Source organism: Oncorhynchus nerka, linkage group LG15, assembly GCF_034236695.1.
Source record: "Oncorhynchus nerka isolate Pitt River linkage group LG15, Oner_Uvic_2.0, whole genome shotgun sequence".
In the NCBI taxonomy this organism is placed as follows: Eukaryota; Metazoa; Chordata; class Actinopteri; order Salmoniformes; family Salmonidae; genus Oncorhynchus; species Oncorhynchus nerka.
The window spans coordinates 6,685,198-6,711,720 of NC_088410.1; the positions used below are offsets into that span (position 1 = coordinate 6,685,198).

The 26,523-nt window shown below is 46.3% G+C and overlaps 1 protein-coding gene across 1 annotated transcript in view; it reads left to right on the forward strand.

Annotated features, from left to right (window-relative positions):
- The window catches only part of LOC115122263 (glutamate receptor ionotropic, NMDA 2A-like), a 192,983-nt gene that overhangs the window by 74,947 nt on the left and 91,513 nt on the right, over positions 1–26,523 (forward strand). The window contains 3 exon segments of the mRNA XM_065002173.1: positions 5,896–6,024; positions 6,226–6,398; positions 8,959–9,255. Of these exon segments, the coding sequence (XP_064858245.1) occupies positions 5,896–6,024; positions 6,226–6,398; positions 8,959–9,255 (599 nt within the window).

Here is a 26,523-nt window from a genome sequence, read left to right on the forward strand (position 1 = left end):
GGAGTAGTAACATCAGTAGTATCAATAGGAGTAGTAACATCAGTAGTATCAATGTCTCTACTGTAGATGGAACTGTGTGTAGGAGTAGTAACGTCAGTAGTATCAATAGGAGTAGTAACATCAGTAGTATCAATAGGAGTAGTAACGTCAGTAGTATCAATAGGAGTAGTAACATCAGTAGTATCAATAGGAGTAGTAACGTCAGTAGTATCAATAGTAGTAGTAACATCAGTAGTATCAATAGGAGTAGTAACATCAGTAGTATCAATGTCTCTACTGTAGATGGAACTGTGTGTAGGAGTAGTAACATCAGTAGTATCAATAGGAGTAGTAACATCAGTAGTATCAATAGGAGTAGTAACGTCAGTAGTATCAATGTCTCTACTGTAGATGGAACTGTGTGTAGGAGTAGTAACGTCAGTAGTATCAATAGGAGTAGTAACGTCAGTAGTATCAATAGGAGTAGTAACGTCAGTAGTATCAATGTCTCTACTGTAGATGGAACTGTGTGTAGGAGTAGTAACATCAGTAGTATCAATAGGAGTAGTAACATCAGTAGTATCAATGTCTCTACTGTAGATGGAACTGTGTGTAGGAGTAGTAACGTCAGTAGTATCAATAGGAGTAGTAACATCAGTAGTATCAATAGGAGTAGTAACGTCAGTAGTATCAATAGGAGTAGTAACGTCAGTAGTATCAATAGGAGTAGTAACATCAGTAGTATCAATAGGAGTAGTAACATCAGTAGTATCAATAGGAGTAGTAACATCAGTAGTATCAATAGGAGTAGTAACATCAGTAGTATCAATAGGAGTAGTAATGTCAGTAGTATCAATGTCTCTACTGTAGATGGAACTGTGTGTAGGAGTAGTAACGTCAGTAGTATTAATAGGAGTAGTAACATCAGTAGTATCAATAGGAGTAGTAACATCAGTAGTATCAATAGGAGTAGTAACATCAGTAGTATCAATAGGAGTAGTAACATCAGTAGTATCAATAGGAGTAGTAACATCAGTAGTATCAATAGGAGTAGTAACATCAGTAGTATCAATAGGAGTAGTAACGTCAGTAGTATCAATAGGAGTAGTAACATCAGTAGTATCAATAGGAGTAGTAACATCAGTAGTATCAATGTCTCTACTGTAGATGGAACTGTGTGTAGGAGTAGTAACGTCAGTAGTATCAATAGGAGTAGTAACATCAGTAGTATCAATAGGAGTAGTAACGCAGTAGTATCAATAGGAGTAGTAACATCAGTAGTATCAATAGGAGTAGTAACGCAGTAGTATCAATAGTAGTAGTAACATCAGTAGTATCAATAGGAGTAGTAACATCAGTAGTATCAATGTCTCTACTGTAGATGGAACTGTGTGTAGGAGTAGTAACATCAGTAGTATCAATAGGAGTAGTAACATCAGTAGTATCAATAGGAGTAGTAACGCCAGTAGTATCAATGTCTCTACTGTAGATGGAACTGTGTGTAGGAGTAGTAACGCTAGTAGTATCAATAGGAGTAGTAACGCCAGTAGTATCAATAGGAGTAGTAACGTCAGTAGTATCAATGTCTCTACTGTAGATGGAACTGTGTGTAGGAGTAGTAACATCAGTAGTATCAATAGGAGTAGTAACATCAGTAGTATCAATGTCTCTACTGTAGATGGAACTGTGTGTAGGAGTAGTAACGTCAGTAGTATCAATAGGAGTAGTAACATCAGTAGTATCAATAGGAGTAGTAACGTCAGTAGTATCAATAGGAGTAGTAACGTCAGTAGTATCAATGTCTCTACTGTAGATGGAACTGTGTGTAGGAGTAGTAACGTCAGTAGTATCAATAGGAGTAGTAACGTCAGTAATATCAATAGGAGTAGTAACATCAGTAGTATCAATGTCTCTACTGTAGATGGAACTGTGTGTAGGAGTAGTAACGTCAGTAGTATCAATAGGAGTAGTAACATCAGTAGTATCAATGTCTCTACTGTAGATGGAACTGTGTGTAGGAGTAGTAACGTCAGTAGTATCAATAGGAGTAGTAACGTCAGTAATATCAATAGGAGTAGTAACATCAGTAGTATCAATAGGAGTAGTAACGTCAGTAGTATCAATGTCTCTACTGTAGATGGAACTGTGTGTAGGAGTAGTAATTATATATAGTAGTAGTTATTTGCACAAATAGTTAAAGTACAAAAGGGAAAATAAATCAACATAAATATGGGTTGTATTTGCAGTGGTGTTTGTTCTTCACTGGTTGCCCTTTTCTTGTGGCAACAGGACACAAATCTTGCTGCTGTGATGGTACACTGTGGTATTTCACCCAGTAGATATGGGAGTTTATCAAAAATGTGATTTGTTTTGGAATTCTTTGTGGATCTGTGTAATCTGGGGGAAATATGTCTCTCTAATATGGTCATACCTTGGGCAGGAGGTTAGGAAGTGCAGCTCAGTTTCCACCTCATTTTGTGGGCAGTGAGCACATAACCTATTTTCTCTTGAGAGCCATGTCTGCCTACGGCGGCCTTTCTCAATAGCAAGGCTATGCTCACTGAGTCTGTACATAGTCAAAGCTTTCCTTAATTTTGGGTCAGTCACAGTGGTCAGGTATTCTGCCGCTGTGTACTCTCTGTGTAGGGCCAAATAGCATTCTAGTTTGCTCTGTTTTTTTGTTAATTCTTTCCAATGTGTCAAATAATTATCTTTTTGTTTTTCTCATGATTTGGTTGGGTCTAATTGTGTTGCTGTCCTGGGGGTGTGTTTGTGTTTGTGAACAGAGCCCCATGACCAGCTTGCTTAGGGGACTCTTCTCCAGGTTCATCTCTCTGTAGGTGATGGCTTTGTTATGGAAGGTTTGGGAATCACTTCCTTTTAGGTGGTTGTAGAATTTAACAGCTCTTTTCCGGATTTTGATAATTAGTGGATATCGGCCTAATTTTGCTCTGCATTAATTATTTGGTGTTTTACGTTGTACACGGAGGGTATTTTAGCATAATTCTGCCCTCTTTCTCCCTTTGTCTCTCTCTGGTTAGGCAAAGAGTAATATATCGGCAGAGTGAGGTTGTTAAATGAGGCATCATGTTAGTCAGCCTAAAGACAGGAAGCTGGAACCTAATGTGATGTGGGATACAGAGAGAGAGAGATGGAGAGACTACTTTTGTATATTATCTACCTCACTTGTTTTGGAAATGTTGACATATGTTTTCCATGCCAATAAAGTCCCTTGAATTGAATTGAGACGAGAGGAGAGAGAGAGAGATGAGGAGAGGAGAGATGAACAGAGGTACAGGAAGCTGGAACAAGCCTAATGTGATGGGGGATAGAGAGAGAGAGAGATGGAGAGAGGTAGAGAAGCTGAAGCTAAAATGATGACGAGCTAGAGAGACAGACAGAGAAAGAGAGATGGAGAGAGACAGACAGAGAGAGAGAGATGGAGAGAGACAGACAGAGAGAGAGAGATGGAGAGAGACAGACAGAGAGAGAGAGATGGAGACAGACAGAGAGAGAGAGACAGAGAGATAGAGAGAGACAGACAGAGAGAGAGAGATGGAGAGAGACAGAGACAGACAGAGAGAGAGATGGAGAGAGACAGACAGATAGAGAGATGGAGAGAGACAGCGAGAGAGATGGAGAGAGACAGACAGAGAGAGACAGACAGAGAGAGATATGGAGAGAGACAGACAGAGAGAGAGAGATGGAGAGAGAGAGACAGAGACAGAGAGATGGAGAGAGACAGACAGAGAGAGAGAGATGGAGAGAGACAGAGACAGACAGAGAGAGAGATGGAGGGAGACAGACAGATAGAGAGAAGGAGAGAGACAGCGAGAGAGATGGAGAGAGACAGACAGAGAGAGACAGACAGAGAGAGATATGGAGAGAGACAGACAGAGAGAGACAGACAGAGAGAGAGAGATGGAGAGAGACAGACAGACAGAGAGATGGAGAGAGACAGACAGACAGAGATGGTGAGTAGAGACCTTGATACTACAGTGCTGATGTTACTACTCCTACACAGAGTTCCATCTACAGTAGAGACATTGACACTACTGATGCTACAACATACAGCCTGACAAAAGAGATAGTGGATAAGATAGAGTGAGAGTGTAGATACAGAGAGGGAGATAGAGAGATGTGGAGAGAAAGAGGTGGAGAGAGAGAGAGTGGCAGGGAGAGTGGAGAGAGAGGAGGGAGGGAGAGGGAGATAGAGAGAGGTGGAGAGGGAGAGAGTGGAGAGAGAGGAGGGGGGGAGAGGGAGAGAGTGGAGAGAGAGGAGGGTGGGAGAGAGTGGAGAGAGGAGGGAGGGAGAGGGAGATGTGGAGAGGGAGAGAGTGGAGAGAGAGGAGTGGAGAGAGAGGAGGGAGAGGAGGGAGGGAGAGGGAGATAGAGAGAGGTGGAGAGGGAGAGAGTGGAGAGAGAGGAGGGAGGGAGAGGGAGATAGAGAGAGGTGGAGAGGGAGAGAGTGGAGAGAGAGTGGCAGAGAGAGTGGAGAGAGAGGAGGGAGGGAGAGGGAGAGAGGTGGAGAGGGAGAGAGTGGAGAGAGAGTGGCAGGGAGAGTGGAGAGAGAGGAGGGAGGGAGATAGAGAGAGGTGGAGAGGGAGAGAGTGGAGAGAGAGGAGGGAGGGAGATAGAGAGGTGGAGAGTGAGAGAGTGGAGAGAGAGGAGGGAGAGGGAGATAGAGAGAGAGGGAGAGAGAGAGAATGGCAGGGAGAGTGGAGAGAGAGGAGGGAGGGAGATAGAGAGAGGTGGAGAGGGAGAGAGTGGAGAGAGAGAGTGGAGAGAGAGGAGGGAGGGAGAGGGAGATAGAGAGAGAGAATGAAGGAGATTCATCTTGTGAAGTACTGTTGCGGTCCCTCCTCTCCATATGTAATCACCAGGCCCTCTCTACCTCCTCTCCATATGTAATCACCATGCCCTCTCTCTACCTCCTCTCTCTACCTCCGCTCTCTACCTCCTCTCTCTACCTCCTCTCTCTACCTCCTCTCTCCATATGTAATCACCAGGCCCTCTCTCTACCTCCTCTCTCTACCTCCTCTCTCCATATGTAATCACCAGGCCCTCTCTCTACCTCCTCTCTACCTCCCCTCTCTACCTCCTCTCTCTTCCTCCTCTCTCTACCTCCTCTCTCCATATGTAATCACCAGGCCCTCTCTCTACCTCCTCTCTCTACTTCCTTTCTCCATATGTAATCACCAGGCCCTCTCTCTACCTCCTCTCTCTACCTCCCCTCTCTACCTCCTCTCTCTACCTCCTCTCTACCTCTCTCTACCTCCCCTCTCTACCCCCTCTCTACCTCCTCTCTCTACTTCCTCTTTCTACCTCCTCTCTCCATATGTAATCACCAGGCCCTCTCTCTACCTCCTCTCTCTACCCCCTCTCTACCTCCTCTCTCCATATGTAATCACTAGGCCCTCTCTCTACCTCCCCTCTCTACCCCCTCTCTACCTCCTCTCTCTACCTCCTCTCTACCTCCTCTCTCCATATGTAATCACCAGGCCCTCTCTATCTCCTCTCTCTACCTCCTCTCTCTACCTCCTCTCTCTCCTCTCTCCATATGTAATCACCAGGCCCTCTCTCTACCTCCTCTCTCTACCTCCTCTCTCCATATGTAATCACCAGGCCCTCTCTCTACCTCCTCTCTCCATATGTAATCACCAGGCCCTCTCTCTACCTCCTCTCTCTACCTCCCCTCTCTACCTCCCCTCTCTACCTCCTCTCTCCATCTGTCATCACCAGGCCCTCTCTCTACCTCTTCTCTCTACCTCCTCTCTCTACTGATATTAGCTTTCTACTTCTGTGACATGCCTGGTAACAATACCTTCTCCCTCCCTCTCTCCCCTCTCCACTCCCTCCCCTCTCCTCTCCTCTCCCTTCCCTCTCCCCCTCTCTACCCCCCCCTCCCCTCCCCAGGATGTGGAGTCCACGTTCTTCCAGTTTGGAGCGTCTCTGATGCAGGAGGCGTTACTGATGATGAATATCATGGAGGAATATGACTGGCACATCTTCTCTATAGTCACCTCTAAGTTCCCCGGGTACCAGGTACACACACACACACACACACACACACACACACACACACACACACACACACACACACACACACACACACACACATTACACACACACACACACCTTACACACACACACACACACACACATTACACACACACACACACACACACACAGACAGACAGACACAACACACCCCCAACCCCCAGTAACCGTTGTGTCTGTCTGTAGGAGTTCATTAATGTCCTGCGTGTGACGGTGGACCACAGCTTTGTGCGTTGGGACCTTCAGAGCGTCGTCACGCTGGACGCTGTGGACGGAGACGCCAACTCTAAAGCTCATATCCAGCTGAAGAGGATCCAGAGTCCTGTTATACTGCTGTACTGCTCCAAGGAGGAGGCTAGGTACTAGAGGCTATTATACTGCTACTAGGAAGAGGCTAGGTACTAGAGGCTGTTATACTGCTACTAGGAAGAGGCTAGGTACTATAGGCTATTATACTGCTACTAGGAAGAGGCTAGGTACTAGAGGCTGTTATACTGCTGCTAGGAAGAGACTAGGTACTAGAGGTTGTTATACTGCTGCTAGGAAGAGGCTAGGTACTAGAGGCTGTTATACTGCTCCAAGGAAGAGGCTAGGTACTAGAGGCTGTTATACTGCTGCTAGGAGGAGGCTAGGAACTAGAGGCTGTTATACTGCTGTACTGCTACTAGGAAGAGGCTAGGTACTAGAGGCTGTTATACTGCTGCTAGGAGGAGGCTAGGAACTAGAGGCTGTTATACTGCTGTACTGCTACTAGGAAGAGGCTAGGTACTAGAGGCTGTTATACTGCTGCTAGGAGGAGGCTAGGTACTAGAGGCTGTTGTACTGCTACTAGGAAGAGGCTAGGTACTAGAGGCTGTTATACTGCTGTACTGCTCCAAGGAAGAGGCTAGGTACTAGAGGCTGTAATACTGCTGCTAGGAAGAGACTAGGTACTAGAGGCTGTTATACTGCTGCTAGGAAGAGGCTAGGTACTAGAGTCTGTTATACTGCTGTACTGCTCCTAGGAAGAGGCTAGGTACTAGAGGCTGTTATACTGCTCCAATGAAGAGGCTAGGTACTAGAGGCTGTTATACTGCTGTACTGCTCCTAGGAAGAGGCTAGGTACTAGAGGCTGTTATACTGCTACTAGGAAGAGGCTAGGTACTAGAGGCTGTTATACTGCTCCAAGGAAGAGGCTAGGTACTAGAGGCTGTTATCCTTGGACGGAGACGCCAACTCTAAAGCTCATATCCAGCTGAAGAGGATCCAGAGTCCTGTTATACTGCTGTACTGCTCCAAGGAGGAGGCTAGGTACTAGAGGCTATTATACTGCTACTAGGAAGAGGCTAGGTACTAGAGGCTGTTATACTGCTACTAGGAAGAGGCTAGGTACTAGAGGCTATTATACTGCTACTAGGAAGAGGCTAGGTACTAGAGGCTGTTATACTGCTACTAGGAAGAGGCTAGGTACTAGAGACTGTTATACTGCTACTAGGAAGAGGCTAGGTACTAGAGGCTGTTATACTGCTGCTAGGAAGAGGCTAGGTACTAGAGGCTGTTATACTGCTGCTAGGAAGAGGCTAGGTACTAGAGGCTGTTATACTGCTGCTAGGAAGAGGCTAGGTACTAGAGGCTGTTATACTGCTGCTAGGAAGAGGCTAGGTACTAGAGGCTGTTATACTGCTGCTAGGAAGAGGCTAGGTACTAGAGGCTGTTATACTGCTGTACTGCTCCTAGGAAGAGCCTAGGTACTAGAGGCTGTTATACTGCTCCAATGAAGAGGCTAGGTACTAGAGGCTGTTATACTGCTGTACTGCTCCTAGGAAGAGGCTAGGTACTAGAGGCTGTTATACTGCTGCTAGGAAGAGGCTAGGTACTAGAGGATGTTATACTGTTGTACTGCTGTTATATTATGTTGTGTTGTGTTGTTGATCCTGGTTCACCATTTAACTGTGTTGATCCTGGTTCACTGTGTTGATCCCGGTTCACCATTTAACTGTGTTGATCCCGGTTCACCATTTAACTGTGTTGATCCCGGTTCACCATTTAACTGTGTTGATCCTGGTTCACCATTTAACTGTGTTGATCCTGGTTCACTGTGTTGATCCTGGTTCACCATTTAACTGTGTTGATCCCGGTTCACCATTTAACTGTGTTGATCCCGGTTCACTGTGTTGATCCTGGTTCACCATTTAACTGTGTTGATCCCGGTTCACCATTTAACTGTGTTGATCCCGGTTCACTGTGTTGATCCTGGTTCACCATTTAACTGTGTTGATCCTGGTTCACCATTTAACTGTGTTGATCCCGGTTCACCATTTAACTGTGTTGATCCTGGTTCACCATTTAACTGTGTTGATCCCGGTTCACCATTTAACTGTGTTGATCCCGGTTCACTGTGTTGATCCCGGTTCACCATTTAACTGTGTTGATCCTGGTTCACCATTTAACTGTGTTGATCCCGGTTCACTGTGTTGATCCCGGTTCACTGTGTTGATCCCGGTTCACTGTGTTGATCCTGGTTCACCATTTAACTGTGTTGATCCCAGTTCACCATTTAACTGTGTTGATCCTGGTTCACCATTTAACTGTGTTGATCCTGGTTCACTGTGTTGATCCTGGTTCACCATTTAACTGTGTTGATCCTGGTTCACCATTTAACTGTGTTGATCCCGGTTCACCATTTAACTGTGTTGATCCTGGACCGTCAATATATTAGTTCATAAACATAATGGATTCGTGAAGATAGCTCAGTCAGGCCGTTTACCATTGTCTACTTAAAATGGAGTAGCTGCCTCTTAGACACCAGTGATATAGCACCTGGTTCTGGTCTACTTAGTTCATTGATTTCCGTTGAAACCTTACAAATGAGGGAGTGGGATGTCTCACTTCATCTTCCTTCTCCAGTATACTATTCTAAACAATCTGATCCCCCTGCAGGTATATATTGGAAGAGGCCAGGTCTCTGGGTCTGACTGGGTCGGGCTACATCTGGATCGTACCAAGTCTGACCACAGGGAACCCCGACTTCACCCCAGACATCTATCCCCTGGGGATGATCTCTGTGTCCTACAACGAGATGGAGTATCCCTTGGAGAGCCGCCTTAGAGACGGAGTGGGCATCATCGCCACGGCAGCCGTTGCCATGCTGAGAGAGAAAGGGGAGGTGCCAGAACCCCAAGGGAACTGCTACAGCCAATCAGAGAAGGGAAAGACTCTGCCCAGCGCCCTGAGAGGGTAAAAGAGGGAGTGGTGTGTGTGTCCTATCAAAATCAAATAACATTTTATTTATCACATAATGCCCCACAATGTCAATACTTTGTAGAAGCACCTTTTGGCGGCAATTACATCTTTGAGTCGTCTTGGGTATGTCTGGCTCAGCTTTGAGTCGTCTTGGGTATGTCTGTATCAGGGTTGAGTCGTCTTGGGTATGTCTGTATCAGCTTTGAGTCGTCTTGGATATGTCTGGATCAGCTTTGAGTCGTCTTGGGTATGTCTGGATCAGCTTTGAGTCGTCTTGGGTATGTCTGTATCAGCTTTGAGTCGTCTTGGGTATGTCTGGATCAGCTTTGAGTCCACTTGGGAAAGTCTGGATCAGCTTTGCATATCAGGATTTGGGGATTTTCTCCCATTCTTCGTAATCTCTCTTCAGTTAGATGGGGAAACGGCGGGGAACAGTAATTTCCACAGATTTTCAATGGGATTCAAGTCTGGGCTTTGGCTCGGCCACTCAAGGAGTTTCACATTCCTATTCTGAAGCCATTCCAGCATTGCTTTGGCGGTATGCTTGGATTCATTGTCCTGTTGGAAGGTGAATCTTCATCCCTCGTCTAAGGTTGTTTGCACTCTGAAACAGGTTTTCACTAAGGATTTTCCTGTAATTGGCTCCATCCATTGTCCCCTCGATCCTTACCAGTCTCCCAGTCCCTACCGCTGGAAAACCTCCCCATAGCATGATGCTGCCACCACCATGCTTCATTGTAGGATGTCCTTACCAGCCTCCCAGTCCCTACCGCTGGAAAACCTCCCCATAGCATGATGCTGTCACCACCATGCTTCATTGTAGGATGTCCTTACCAGTCTCCCAGTCCCTACCGCTGGAAAACCTCCCCATAGCATGATGCTGCCACCACCATGCTTCATTGTAGGATGGTGTTAGACGGGTGATGTGCTGTGCCTGGTTTTCTCCAGACGTTGGTCTTTGCGTTCAGGCCAAATAGGTACATGTTTGTCTCATCAGACTACAGCATCTTTTGCCTTATGATGTCACGTGACCTGTTTGCTAACTCCAGGAGTCATGTGACCTGTTTGCTAACTCCAGGTGTCATGTGACCTGTTTGCTATCTCCAGGTGTCATGTGACCTTTTTGCTAACTCCAGGTGTCATGTGACCTTTTTTCTAACTCCAGGTGTCATGTGACCTGTTTGCTAACTCCAGGTGTCATGTGACCTGTTTGCTATCTCCAGGTGTCATGTGACCTTTTTGCTAACTCCAGGTGTCATGTGACCTTTTTTCTAACTCCAGGTGTCATGTGACCTGTTTGCTAACTCCACGTGTCATGTGACCTTTTTTCCCACGAGTGGCTTCTGTATGGCCACTCTCCCGTAAAGTCCAGATTGATGAAGTGAAGTGCTGTAGAGACTGTTGTCCTTCTGGCAGGTTCTCCCATCTCAGCCAAGGATCTCTGAGGTTCTGACCAAGGTCCTTCTGGCCCGGTTGCTCAGTTTGGTCAGAAGACCATCTCTAGGCAGAGTCTGGGTAGACTCTGATGGACACCAGCTCTAGGCAGAGTCTGGGTAAACTCTGATGGACACCAGCTCTAGGCAGTCTGGGTATACTCTGATGGACACCAGCTCTAGGCAGAGTCTGGGTAGACTCTGATGGACACCAGCTCTAGGGAGAGTCTGGGTAGACTCTGATGGAGACCAGCTCTAGGCAGAGTCTGGGTAGACTCTGATGGACACCAGCTCTAGGCAGAGTCTGAGTAGACTCTGATGGACACCAGCTCTAGGGAGAGTCTGGGTAGACTCTGATGGACACCAGCTCTAGGCAGAGTCTGGGTAAACTCTGATGGACACCAGCTCTAGGCAGAGTCTGGGTAGACTCTGATGGACACCAGCTCTAGGCAGAGTCTGGGTAAACTCTGATGGACACCAGCTCTAGGCAGAGTCTGGTTAGACTCTGATGGAGACCAGCTCTAGGCAGAGTCTGGGTAGACTCTGATGGACACCAGCTCTAGGCAGAGTCTGGGTAGACTCTGATGGACACCAGCTCTAGGCAGAGTCTGGGTAAACTCTGATGGACACCAGCTCTAGGCAGAGTCTGGGTAGACTCTGATGGAGACCAGCTCTAGGCAGAGTCTGGGTAGACTCTGATGGACGATGGAGACCACTGTGCTCTTGGAAACTTACAACACAACAAGAATAATTTCATGATCAACCCAGATATATGCCTCATCACAATTCTATCTCTAATATCTACAGACAGTTCCTCAGACTTTATGGTATAGTCAATGTACCCTTGAGCAAGGCACTTAACCCTAGTTGCTACTGTAGGTCTCGCTGGATCAGAGAGTCTGCTAAATGACTCACTACTGTAGTGTCTCTGGATCAGAGAGTCTGCTAAATGACTCACTACTGTAGTGTCTCTGGATCAGAGAGTCTGCTAAATGACTCACTACTGTAGTGGCTCTGGATCAGAGAGTCTGCTAAATGACTCACTACCGTAGTGTCTCTGGATCAGAGAGTCTGCTAAATGACTCACTACTGTAGTGTCTCTGGATCAGAGAGTCTGCTAAATGACTCACTACTGTAGTGTATCTGGATCAGAGAGTCTGCTAAATGACTCACTGAGAGTCTGCTAAATGACTCACTACCGTAGTGTCTCTGGATCAGAGAGTCTGCTAAATGACTCACTACTGTAGTGTCTCTGGATCAGAGAGTCTGCTAAATGACTCACTACTGTAGTGTTTCTGGATCAGAGAGTCTGCTAAATGACTAGCTACTGTAGTGTTTCTGGATCAGAGAGTCTGCTAAATGACTCACTGAGAGTCTGCTAAATGACTCACTACCGTAGTGTCTCTGGATCAGAGAGTCTGCTAAATGACTCACTACTGTAGTGTCTCTGGATCAGAGAGTCTGCTAAATGACTCACTACTGTAGTGGCTCTGGATCAGAGAGTCTGCTAAATGACTCACTACCGTAGTGACTCTGGATCAGAGAGTCTGCTAAATGAATCACTACTGTAATGTTTCTGGATCAGAGAGTCTGCTAAATGACTCACTACTGTAGTGTCTCTGGATCAGAGAGTCTGCTAAATGACTCACTACTGCAGTACTTTCTCTATATAACTACAGTATGCAGTACTGTCTGTCTGTCTGTCTGTCTGTCTGTCTGTCTGTCTGTCTGTCTGTCTGTCTGTCTGTCTGTCTGTCTGTCTGTCTGTCTGTCTGTCTGTCTGTCTGTGTCTGTGTGTAGTGGTTCATGTCCTCTCTCTCTCTGTCCCTCTCTCTCTCTCTCTCTGTCTGTCTGTCCTCTCTGTCTGTCTGTCTGTCTGTCTGTCTGTCTGTCTGTCTGTCTGTCTGTCTGTCTGTCTGTCTGTCTGTCTGTCTCTCTCTCTCTCTCTCTCTCTCTCTCTCTCTCTCTCTCTCTCTCTCAATTTTTCAATTCAATTCAATTCAAGGGCTTTATTGGCATGGGAAACATGTGTTAACATTGCCAAAGCAAGTGAGGTAGATAATATATAAAGTGAATATATAAAGTGAAATAAACAATAAACAATCTCTCCCTCTCTGTCTCTCTGTTAGTATCTGTGGCAGTCAGTCCCTGTGGTAGTTAATGCAGACACTCTGTAGAAGAAAGGAGGCCTCAAACACACACACACACACACACACACACACACACACACACACACACACACACACACACACACACACACACACACACACACACATTTCTTTTCGCATTTGAGAGTTGCAGCTTTTAAGCTTCCTCTCGTTGTCTGATATAATGAGAGCCACAAGCATGTTTCTTAGTCTCTCTGCTGCTGATTCTTATAACTATCCCTGGGCGAAAACGGTCAGTAATCAGGGGAATATCTTTATATATATTCCCGAATATCTGACATGTTATTAGATATAAGGAGTAGACAGGCTCCAGCAGTATAAGGCACTGCAGCTCAGAGCTAGAGGCGTCTCTAGGCTGTATCACAACCGGCCGTGATTGGGAGGCCCAGCGTCGTCCGGGTTTGACCGGTGGTAGGCCGTCATTGTAAATACGGATTTATGCTTAACTGACTTGCCTAGTTAAATAAAGGTTCAATTAAAAAATGAGAGAGACTGGGCTGGGCTGCTGGCCAAATTAGCTAATGTTCAGAGAGAGGCTGGACTGGGCTGCTGGCCAAATTAGCTAACGTTCAGAGAGAGGCTGGACTGGGCTGCTGGTCAAATTAGTTAACGTTCAGAGAGAGACTGGGCTGCTGGCCAAATTAGCTAAAGTTCAGAGAGAGGCTGGACTGGACTGCTGGCCAAATTAGCTAACGTTCAGTCAGAGGCTGGACTGCTGGCCATATTAGCTAAAGTTCAGAGAGAGACTGGGCTGCTGGCCAAATTAGCTAAAGTTCAGAGAGAGACTGGGCTGCTGGCCAAATTAGCATAATGTTCAGAGAGAGGCTGGACTGGACTGCTAGCCAAATTAGCTAACGTTCAGAGAGAGGCTGGACTGGGCTGCTGGTCAAATTAGCTAACGTTCAGAGAGAGGCTGGACTGCTGGCCAAATTAGCTAACGTTCAGAGAGAGGCTGGACTGCTGGCCAAATTAGCTAACGTTCAGAGAGAGGCTGGACTGGGCTGCTGGTCAAATTAGCTAACGTTCAGAGAGAGGCTGGACTGGGCTGGCCAAATTAGCATAATGTTCAGAGAGAGGCTGGACTGGACTGCTAGCCAAATTAGCTAATGTTCAGAGAGATGCTGGACTGGGCTGGCCAAATTAGCATAATGTTCAGAGAGAGGCTGGACTGGACTGCTAGCCAAATTAGCTAACGTTCAGAGAGAGGCTGGGCTGGGCTGCTGGCCAAATTAGCTAACGTTCAGAGAGAGGCTGGACTGCTGGCCAAATTAGCTAACGTTCAGAGAGAGGCTGGACTGGGCTGCTGGCCAAATTAGCTAACGTTCAGAGAGAGGCTGGACTGGGCTGCTGGTCAAATTAGCTAATGTTCAGAGAGAGGCTGGACTGGGCTGGCCAAATTAGCATAATGTTCAGAGAGAGGCTGGACTGGACTGCTAGCCAAATTAGCTAACGTTCAGAGAGAGGCTGGGCTGGGCTGCTGGCCAAATTAGCTAACGTTCAGAGAGAGGCTGGACTGCTGGCCATATTAGCTAAAGTTCAGAGAGAGACTGGGCTGCTGGTCAAATTAGCTAACGTTCAGAGAGAGGCTGGACTGCTGGCCAAATTAGCTAACGTTCAGAGAGAGGCTGGACTGCTGGCCAAATTAGCTAACGTTCAGAGAGAGGCTGGACTGGGCTGCTGGTCAAATTAGCTAACGTTCAGAGAGAGGCTGGACTGGGCTGGCCAAATTAGCATAATGTTCAGAGAGAGGCTGGACTGGACTGCTAGCCAAATTAGCTAATGTTCAGAGAGATGCTGGACTGGGCTGGCCAAATTAGCATAATGTTCAGAGAGAGGCTGGACTGGACTGCTAGCCAAATTAGCTAACGTTCAGAGAGAGGCTGGGCTGGGCTGCTGGCCAAATTAGCTAACGTTCAGAGAGAGGCTGGACTGCTGGCCAAATTAGCTAACGTTCAGAGAGAGGCTGGACTGGGCTGCTGGCCAAATTAGCTAACGTTCAGAGAGAGGCTGGACTGGGCTGCTGGTCAAATTAGCTAATGTTCAGAGAGAGGCTGGACTGGGCTGGCCAAATTAGCATAATGTTCAGAGAGAGGCTGGACTGGACTGCTAGCCAAATTAGCTAACGTTCAGAGAGAGGCTGGGCTGGGCTGCTGGCCAAATTAGCTAACGTTCAGAGAGAGGCTGGACTGCTGGCCAAATTAGCTAACGTTCAGAGAGAGGCTGGACTGCTGGCCAAATTAGCTAATGTTCAGAGAGAGGCTGGACTGGGCTGCTGGCCAAATTAGCTAACGTTCAGAGAGAGGCTGGACTGCTGGCCAAATTAGCTAACGTTCAGAGAGAGGCTGGACTGGACTGCTGGCCAAATTAGCTAACGTTCAGAGAGAGGCTGGACTGCTGGCCAAATTAGCTAACGTTCAGAGAGAGGCTGGACTGCTGGCCAAATTAGCTAACGTTCAGAGAGAGGCTGGACTGGGCTGCTGGTCAAATTAGCTAACGTTCAGAGAGAGGCTGGACTGGGCTGGCCAAATTAGCATAATGTTCAGAGAGAGGCTGGACTGGACTGCTAGCCAAATTAGCTAATGTTCAGAGAGATGCTGGACTGGGCTGGCCAAATTAGCATAATGTTCAGAGAGAGGCTGGACTGGACTGCTAGCCAAATTAGCTAACGTTCAGAGAGAGGCTGGGCTGGGCTGCTGGCCAAATTAGCTAACGTTCAGAGAGAGGCTGGACTGCTGGCCAAATTAGCTAACGTTCAGAGAGAGGCTGGACTGGGCTGCTGGCCAAATTAGCTAACGTTCAGAGAGAGGCTGGACTGGGCTGCTGGTCAAATTAGCTAATGTTCAGAGAGAGGCTGGACTGGGCTGGCCAAATTAGCATAATGTTCAGAGAGAGGCTGGACTGGACTGCTAGCCAAATTAGCTAACGTTCAGAGAGGCTGGGCTGGGCTGCTGGCCAAATTAGCTAACGTTCAGAGAGAGGCTGGACTGCTGGCCATATTAGCTAAAGTTCAGAGAGAGACTGGGCTGCTGGTCAAATTAGCTAACGTTCAGAGAGGCTGGACTGCTGGCCAAATTAGCTAACGTTCAGAGAGAGGCTGGACTGCTGGCCAAATTAGCTAACGTTCAGAGAGAGGCTGGACTGGGCTGCTGGTCAAATTAGCTAACGTTCAGAGAGAGGCTGGACTGGGCTGGCCAAATTAGCATAATGTTCAGAGAGAGGCTGGACTGGACTGCTAGCCAAATTAGCTAATGTTCAGAGAGATGCTGGACTGGGCTGGCCAAATTAGCATAATGTTCAGAGAGAGGCTGGACTGGACTGCTAGCCAAATTAGCTAACGTTCAGAGAGAGGCTGGGCTGGGCTGCTGGCCAAATTAGCTAACGTTCAGAGAGAGGCTGGACTGCTGGCCAAATTAGCTAACGTTCAGAGAGAGCTGGACTGGGCTGCTGGCCAAATTAGCTAACGTTCAGAGAGAGGCTGGACTGGGCTGCTGGTCAAATTAGCTAATGTTCAGAGAGAGGCTGGACTGGGCTGGCCAAATTAGCATAATGTTCAGAGAGAGGCTGGACTGGACTGCTAGCCAAATTAGCTAACGTTCAGAGAGAGGCTGGGCTGGGCTGCTGGCCAAATTAGCTAACGTTCAGAGAGAGGCTGGACTGCTGGCCAAATTAGCTAACGTTCAGAGAGAGGCTGGACTGCTGGCCAAATTAGCTAATGTTCAGAGAGAGGCTGGACTGGGCTGCTGGCCAAATTAGCTAACGTTCAGAGAGAGGCTGGACTGCTGGCCAAATTAGCTAACGTTCAGAGAGAGGCTGGACTGGACTGCTGGCCAAATTAGCTAACGTTCAGAGAGAGGCTGGACTGCTGGCCAAATTAGCTAACGTTCAGGAACGAGTCCATAAAACTACTGTATCACACACACACACACACACACACACACACACACACACACACACACACACACACACACACACACACACACACACACACACACAAGACATTCCAAACTATGAAATAATAATGTAGTTTCCAAAAATTGTTAAACAAATAAATATGTTTTAGATTTTATAGATTCTTCAAAGTAGCCACCTCTTTGCCTTGATGACAGCTTTTGGCACACTCTTGGCATTCTTTCAAAACAGCTTCACCTGGAATGCTTTTCCCAACAGTCTTGAAGGAGTTCCCACATATGCTGAGCACTTGTTGGCTGCTTTTCCTTCACTCAACTCATGCTAAACCATCTCTATTGGGTTGAGGTTGGGGGATTGCAGAGGCCAGGTCATCTGATGCAGCACTCCATCACTCTCCTTCTTGGTCAAATAGCCCTTACACAGCCTGTAGGTGTGTTGGGTCATTGTCCTGTTGAGAAACAAACGCAAACCACACAGGATGGCGTATTGCTCCAGTTGAAAAAGAAATCGTAGTCAATCTAAGCCCAAATCAGATGGGATGGCGTATCGCAGCAGAATGCTGAGGTAGCCATGCTGGTTAAGTGTGCCTTGAATTCTAAATAAATCACAGACAGTGTCACCAATTTATTTTTTTTAAACACTCCATCACACCTCCTCCTCCATGCTTCACGGTGGGAACCACACGTGCGGAGGTCATCCGTTCACCTACTCTGCGTCTCACAAAGACATCACACCTCCTCCTCCATGCTTCACGGTGGGAACCACACGTGCGGAGGTCATCCGTTCACCTACTCTGCGTCTCACAAAGACATCACACCTCCTCCTCCATGCTTCACGGTGGGAACCACACGTGCGGAGGTCATCCGTTCACCTACTCTGCGTCTCACAAAGACATCACACCTCCTCCTCCATGCTTCACAGTGGGAACCACACGTGCGGAGGTCATCCGTTCACCTACTCTGCGTCTCACAAAGACATCACACCTCCTCCTCCATGCTTCACGGTGGGAACCACACGTGCGGAGGTCATCCGTTCACCTACTCTGCGTCTCACAAAGACATCACACCTCCTCCTCCATGCTTCACAGTGGGAACCACACGTGCGGAGGTCATCCGTTCACCTACTCTGCGTCTCACAAAGACATCACACCTCCTCCTCCATGCTTCACAGTGGGAACCACACGTGCGGAGGTCATCCGTTCACCTACTCTGCGTCTCACAAAGACATCACACCTCCTCCTCCATGCTTCACAGTGGGAACCACACGTGCGGAGGTCATCCGTTCACCTACTCTGCGTCTCACAAAGACATCACACCTCCTCCTCCATGCTTCACAGTGGGAACCACACGTGCGGAGGTCATCCGTTCACCTACTCTGCGTCTCACAAAGACATCACACCTCCTCCTCCATGCTTCACGGTGGGAACCACACGTGCGGAGGTCATCCGTTCACCTACTCGGCGGTTGGAACCAAACATTTGGACTACTATATAAATTCAGACTAAAGGACAGATTTCCAACTCTCCTTCTTGGTCAAATAGCCCAGCTTTGAACACTAATGGTATTCTCTCAACCAGCTTCACCTGGAATGCTTTTTCCAACTGTCTTGAATGAGTTCCCACATATGCTGAACACTTGTTGGCTGCTTTTCCTTCACTTTACGGTCCAACTCATCCCAAACCATCTCTATTGGGTTGAGGTTGGGTGATTTTGGAGGCCTGGTCATCTGATGCAGCACTCCATCACTCTCCTTCTTGGTCAAATAGCCCTTACACAGCCTGGTGGTGTGTTGGGTCATTGTCCTGTTGAGAAACAAACGCAAACCCACACAGGATGGCGTATTGCTCCAGAATGCTGTGGTGGCCTTGATGGTTAAGTGTGCCTTGAATTCTAAGTTAAATCACTGATCAGTGTCACCAGCAAACCATCACACCTCCATGCCTCACCTCACGGTGGGAACCACACATGCGGCGATCATCCGTTCACCTACTCTGCATCTCACAAAGACACGGTGGTTGGAATCAAAAATCTCCAATTCGGACACAAAGGACAGATTTCCACCGGTCTCATGTCCATTGCTCGTGTTTCTTGGCCCAAGCAAGTCTCTTCTTATTATTGGTGTCCTTTAATAGCGGTTTCCTTGCAGCAATTCGACCATGAAGGCCTGATTTCACGCAGTCTCTTCTGAACAGTTGATTTTGAGATGTGTCTGTTCCTTGAACTCTGTGAAGCATTTATTTGGGCTGCAATTTCTGAGGCTGGTAACTCTAATAAATGTATCCTCTGCGGCAGAGGTAACTCTGGGTCTTCCTTTCCTGTGGCGGTCCTCATGAGAGCCAGTTTCATCATAGTGCTTGATGGTTTTTGCAACTGCACTTGAAGAAACTTTTGAAGAATTTTCCGGATTGACTCACATTTATGTCTTAAAGTAATGTTGGACTGACGTTTCTCTTTGCTTATTTGAACTGTTCTTGCCATAATATGGACTTGGTCTTTTACCAAATAGGGCTATCTTCTGTATACCACCCCTACCTTGTCACAACACAACAGATTGGCTCAAAACGCATTAAGAAGGAAAGAAATTCCACAAATGAACTTTTAACAAGTCACACCTGTTAATTGAAATGTATTCCAGGTGACTACCTCATGAAGCTGGTTGAGAGAATGCCAAGAGTGTGCGAAGCTGTCATCAAGACAAAGGGTGGCTCCTTGGTCGAATCTCAAAACATAAAACATATTTGGATTTGTTTAACCATTTTTGGAAACAACATTAGTACAAATATATTATTTCATAGTTGTGATGTCTTCACTATTATTCTACAATGTAGAAAATAATAAAAATAAAGAAAAAACCCTTGAATGAGTAGGTGTGTCTAAACTTTTGACTGCTACTGTAGTACAACTACGTTGGGTAGACTGTTTTAATATATTACTGTAGAATTATGTTGTACACTGTTTTAATACTTTACTGTAGAACTATGTTGTAGACAGTTTAACTATATTACTGTAGAACTATGTTGTAGACAGTTGTAATACATTACTGTAGAACTATGTTGTAGATAGTTGTAATACATTACTGTAGAACTATGTTGTAGACAGTTTAACTATATTATTGTAGAACTATGTTGTAGACAGTTTAACTATATTATTGTAGAACTATGTTGTAGACAGTTGTAATACATTACTGTAGAACTATGTTGTAGACAGTTTATCTATATTACTGTAGAACTATGTTGTAGACAGTTTCAATACATTACTGTAGAACTATGTTGTAGACAGTTGAACTATATTACTGTAGAACTATGTTGTAGACAGTTTCAATACATTACTGTAGAACTATGTTGTAGATAGTTGTAATACATTACTGTAGAACTATGTTGTAGATAGTTTAACTATATTACTGTAGAACTATGTTGTAGATAGTTGTAATATATTACTGTAGAACTATGTTGTAGACAGTTTCAATACATTACTGTAGAACTATGTGGTAGATAGTTTCAATACATTACTGTAGAACTATGTTGTAGACAGTTGAACTATATTACTGTAGAACTATGTTGTAGACAGTATATTACTGTAGAACTATGTTGTAGATAGTATATTACTGTAGAACTATGTTGTAACCTGTTTTAATACATTACTGTAGAACTATGTTGTAGACAGTTGAACTATATTACTGTAGAACTATGTTGTAGACAGTTTAACTATATTACTGTAGAACTATGTTGTAGATAGTTGTAATACATTACTGTAGAACTATGTTGTAGACAGTATATTACTGTAGAACTATGTTGTAGATAGTATATTACTGTAGAACTATGTTGTAACCTGTTTTAATACATTACTGTAGAACTATGTTGTAGACAGTTTCAATACATTACTGTAGAACTATGTTGTAGATAGTTTCAATACATTACTGTAGAACTATGTTGTAGACAGTTTAACTATATTACTGTAGAACTATGTTGTAGACAGTTTCAATACATTACTGTAGAACTATGTGGTAGATAGTTTCAATACATTACTGTAGAACTATGTTGTAGACAGTTGAACTATATTACTGTAGAACTATGTTGTAGACAGTATATTACTGTAGAACTATGTTGTAGATAGTTTCAATACATTACTGTAGAACTATGTTGTAGACAGTTGTAATACATTACTGTAGAACTATGTTGTAGACAGTTCAACTATATTACTGTAGAACTATGTTGTAGATAGTTTCAATACATTACTCTACAGTTAAACTGCAACTACAATATGTTAAATTCTGTACAGTGAATTTAATAGTGATTAGTGTCGAAGTAGATGTGTTGAGGGCAGACCTCTCTCTCTCTGTGTGTGTGTGTGTGTGCGTGCGTGTGTGTGTGCGTGTGTGTGTGTGTGTGTGTGTGTGTGTGTGTGTGTGTGTGTCCTCCAGGCGTGTGTATCTTTAGAGAGAAATCAATGCAGTGTTTGTTTTTCCCAGAGAGCAGTTTGGCCTCTGACACTGCCTCCCCCTCACACACACATTCAACTCCTCTTCCTCTTTCTCCTCTTCCTTCCTTCCTTCCTTTCTCTCTCTCTCTCTCTCTCTCTCTCTCTCTCTCTCTCTCTCTCTCTGTCCTCTCTTCCTCTCTCTCTCTCCCCTCTCTCTCTCTCTCTCTCTCTCTCTCCCCTCTCTCCCTCCCTCTCTGTCCTCTCTTTCTCTCTCTTTCGTTCTCTCGCTCTTCTCTCTCTCTGTAACAGTCCTGGAAGGCTGAAAGGCATCCTGGTGTCTCATGTCTCATGTCTCATGTCTTAATCAGTCCCTAATTAGAACCATTCCCCTTATAGTTGTTACCCAAACCACTCCTTGAGGACTCCCATCCATTCCCCTTATAGTTGTTACCCAAACCACTCCTTGAGGACTCCCATCCATACCCCTTATAGTTGTTACCCAAACCACTCCTTGAGGACTCCCATCCATTCCCCTTATAGTTGTTACCCAAACCACTCCTTGAGGACTCCCATCCATTCCCCTTATAGTTGTTACCCAAACCACTCCTTGAGGACCCCCATCCATTCCCCTTATAGTTGTTACCCAAACCACTCCTTGAGGACTCCCATCCATTCCCCTTATAGTTGTTACCCAAACCACTCCTTGAGGACTCCCCATCCATTCCCTTATAGTTGTTACCCAAACCACTCCTTGAGGACCCCCATCCATTCCCCTTATAGTTGTTACCCAAACCACTCCTTGAAGACCCCATCCATTCCCCTTATAGTTGTTACCCAAACCACTCCTTGAGGACTCTGATCCACTCCTTGAGGACTCCGATCCATTCCCCTTATAGTTGTTTCCCAAACCACTCCTTGAGGACTCTGATCCACTCCTTGAGGACTCCGATCCATTCCCCTTATAGTTGTTACCCAAACCACTCCTTGAGGACTCTGATCCACTCCCTGAGGACTCCCATCCATTCCCCTTATAGTTGTTTCCCAAACCACTCCTTGAGGACTCTGATCCACTCCTTGAGGACTCTGATCCATTCCCCTTATAGTTGTTACCCAAACCACTCCTTGAGGACTCTGACCCACTCCCTGAGGACTCACATCCATTCCCCTTATAGTTGTTTCCCAAACCACTCCTTGAGGACTGATCCACTCCTTGAGGACTCCCATCCATTCCCCTTATAGTTGTTTCCCAAACCACTCCTTGTGGACTCCCATCCATTCCCCTTATAGTTGTTTCCCAAACCACTCCTTGAGGACTCCCATCCATTCCCCTTATAGTTGTTTCCCAAACCACTCCTTGAGGACTCCCATCCATTCCCCTTATAGTTGTTTCCCAAACCACTCCTTGAGGACTCCGATCCATTCCCCTTATAGTTGTTTCCCAAACTACTCCTTGAGGACTCCGATCCACTCCTTGAGGACTCCCATCCATTCCCCTTATAGTTGTTTCCCAAACCACTCCTTGAGGACTCCCATCCATTCCCCTTATAGTTGTTTCCCAAACCACTCCTTGAGGACTCCCATCCATTCCCCTTATAGTTGTTTCCCAAACCACTCCTTGAGGACTCCCATCCATTCCCCTTATAGTTGTTTCCCAAACCACTCCTTGAGGACCCCCATCCATTCCCCTTATAGTTGTTACCCAAACCACTCCTCGAGGACTCCCATCCATTCCCCTTATAGTTGGTTCCCAAACCACTCCTTGAGGACCCCCATCCATTCCCCTTATAGTTGTTTCCCAAACCACTCCTTGAGGACTCCCATCCATTCCCCTTATAGTTGTTACCCAAACCACTCCTTGAGGACCCCCATCCATTCCCCTTATAGTTGTTTCCCAAACCACTCCTTGAGGACCCACATCCACTCCTTGAGGACCCACATCCATTCCCCTGAGGACCCCCATCCATTCCCCTTATAGTTGTTACCCAAACCACTCCTTGAGGACCCCCACCCATTCCCCTTATATTTGTTACCCAAACCACTCCTTGAGGACTCCCATCCATTCCCCTTATAGTTCTTTCCCAAACCACTCCTTGAGGACCCCCATCCATTCCCCTTATACTTGTTAGCCAAACCACTCCTTGAGGACTCCCATCCATTCCCCTTATAGTTGTTACCCAAACCACTCCTTGAGGACCCCCATCCATTCCCCTTATAATTGTTACCCAAACCACTCCTTGAGGACTCCCATCCATTCCCCTTATAGTTGTTACCCAAACCACTCCTTGAGGACTCCCATCCATTCCCCTTATAGTTGTTACCCAAACCACTCCTTGAGGACCCCCATCCATTCCCCTTATAGTTGTTACCCAAACCACTCCTTGAGGACTCCCATCCATTCCCCTTATAGTTGTTACCCAAACCACTCCTTGAGGACCCCATCAACCCATTCCCTTATAGTTGTTACCCAAACCACTCCTTGAGGACTCCCATCCATTCCCCTTATAGTTGTTACCCAAACCACTCCTTGAGGACCCCCATCCATTCCCCTTATAGTTGTTACCCAAACCACTCCTTGAGGACTCCCATCCATTCCCCTTATAGTTGTTACCCAAACCACTCCTTGAGGACTCCGATCCATTCCCCTTATAGTTGTTACCCAAACCACTCCTTGAGGACCCCCATCCATTCCCCTTATAGTTGTTACCCAAACCACTCCTTGAAGACCCCATCCATTCCCCTTATAGTTGTTACCCAAACCACTCCTTGAGGACTCTGATCCACTCCTTGAGGACTCCGATCCATTCCCCTTATAGTTGTTTCCCAAACCACTCCTTGAGGACTCTGATCCACTCCTTGAGGACTCCGATCCATTCCCCTTATAGTTGTTAAAACCCAAACCACTCCTTGAGGACTCCCATCCATTCCCCTTATAGTTGTTTCCCAAACCACTCCTTGAGGACTCCCATCCACTCCATTCCCCTTATAGTTGTTACCCAAACCACTCCTTGAGGACTCTGACCCACTCCTGAGGACTCCATCCATTCCCCTTATAGTTGTTTCCCAAACCACTCCTTGAGGACTCCCATCCATTCCCCTTATAGTTGTTTCCCAAACCACTCCTTGAGGACTCCCATCCATTCCCCTTATAGTTGTTTCCCAAACCACTCCTTGAGGACTCCCATCCATTCCCCATCCATTCCCCTTATAGTTGTTTCCCAAACCACTCCTTGAGGACTCCCATCCATTCCCCTTATAGTTGTTTCCCAAACCACTCCTTGAGGACTCCCATCCATTCCCCTTATAGTTGTTTCCCAAAAACCACTCCTTGAGGACTCCCATCCATTCCCCTTTCCCCTTATAGTTGTTTCCCAAACCACTCCTTGAGGACTCTGATTCCCACTTGTTTCCCTGAGGACTCCCATCCATTCCCCTTATAGTTGTTTCCCAAACCACTCCTTGAGGACTCCATCCATTCCCCTTATAGTTGTTTCCAAACCACTCCTTGAGGACTCCCATCCATTCCCCTTATAGTTGTTTCCCAAACCACTCCTTGAGGACTCCCATCCATTCCCCTTATAGTTGTTTCCCAAACCACTCCTTGAGGACTCCCATCCATTCCCCTTATAGTTGTTACCCAAACCACTCCTTGAGGACTCCCATCCATTCCCCTTATAGTTGTTACCCAAACCACTCCTTGAGGACTCCCATCCATTCCCCTTATAGTTGTTTCCCAAACCACTCCTTGAGGACTCCCATCCATTCCCCTTATAGTTGTTACCCAAACCACTCCTTGAGGACTCCATCCATTCCCCTTATAGTTGTTTCCCAAACCACTCCTTGAGGACCCACATCCATTTGTTTCCCCTCAACCATTCCCTTATAGTTGTTACCCAAACCACTCCTTGAGGACTCCCATCCATTCCCCTTATAGTTGTTACCCAAACCACTCCTTGAGGACTCCCATCCATTCCCCTTATAGTTCTTTCCACCACATCCATTCTCCCCACTCCTGAGGACTCCCATCCATTCCCCTTATAGTTGTTTCCCAAACCACTCCTTGAGGACCCCATCCATTCCCCTTATATTTGTTACCCAAACCACTCCTTGAGGACTCCCATCCATTCCCCTTTCCCTTATAGTTGTTACCCAAACCACTCCTTGAGGACCCCATCCATTCCCTTATAGTTGTTACCCAAACCACTCCTTGAGGACTCCCATCCATTCCCCTTATAGTTGTTACCCAAACCACTCCTTGAGGACTCCCATCCATTCCCCTTATAGTTGTTACCCAAACCACTCCTTGAGGACTCTGATCCACTCCCTGAGGACTCCCATCCATTCCCCTTATAGTTGTTTCCCAAACCACTCCTTGAGGACTCTGATCCACTCCTGAGGACTCCATTCCCCCACTTATAGTTGTTACCCAAACCACTCCTTGAGGACTCCACTCCTTGAGGATCCCATTCCCCTTATAGTTGTTTCCCAAACCACTCCTTGAGGACTCTGATCCACTCCTGAGGACTCCCATCCATTCCCCTTATAGTTGTTTCCCAAACCACTCCTTGAGGACTCCATCCATTCCCCCTTATAGTTGTTTCCCAAACCACTCCTTGAGGACTCCCATCCATTCCCCTTATAGTTGTTTCCCAAACCACTCCTTGAGGACTCCCATCCATTCCCTTATAGTTGTTACCTTGAGGACTCCCATCCATTCCCCTTATAGTTGTTTCCCAAACCACTCCTTGAGGACTCCCATCCATTCCCTTATAGTTGTTTCCCAAACCACTCCTTGAGGACTCCCATCCATTCCCCTTATAGTTGTTTCCCAAACCACTCCTTGAGGACTCCCCATTCCCCTCCGAGGACTCCCATCCATTCCCCTTATAGTTGTTTCCCAAACCACTCCTTGAGGACTCCATCCATTCCCCTTATAGTTGTTTCCCAAACCACTCCTTGAGGACCCCCATCCATTCCCTTATAGTTGTTTCCCAAACCACTCCTTGAGGACCCCCATCCATTCCCCTTATAGTTGTTTCCCAAACCACTCCCCTGAGGACTCCCATCCATTCCCCTTATAGTTGTTTCCCAAACCACTCCTTGAGGACTTCCCCTGGACCCAAATCCATTCCCTGAGGACTCCCATCCATTCCCCTTATAGTTGTTTCCCAAACCACTCCTTGAGGACCCCCATCCATTCCCTTATAGTTGTTACCCAAACCACTCCTTGAGGACTCCCATCCATTCCCCTTATAGTTGTTTCCCAAACCACTCCTTGAGGACCCCATCCATTCCCTTATAGTTGTTTCCCAAACCACTCCTTGAGGACTCCCATCC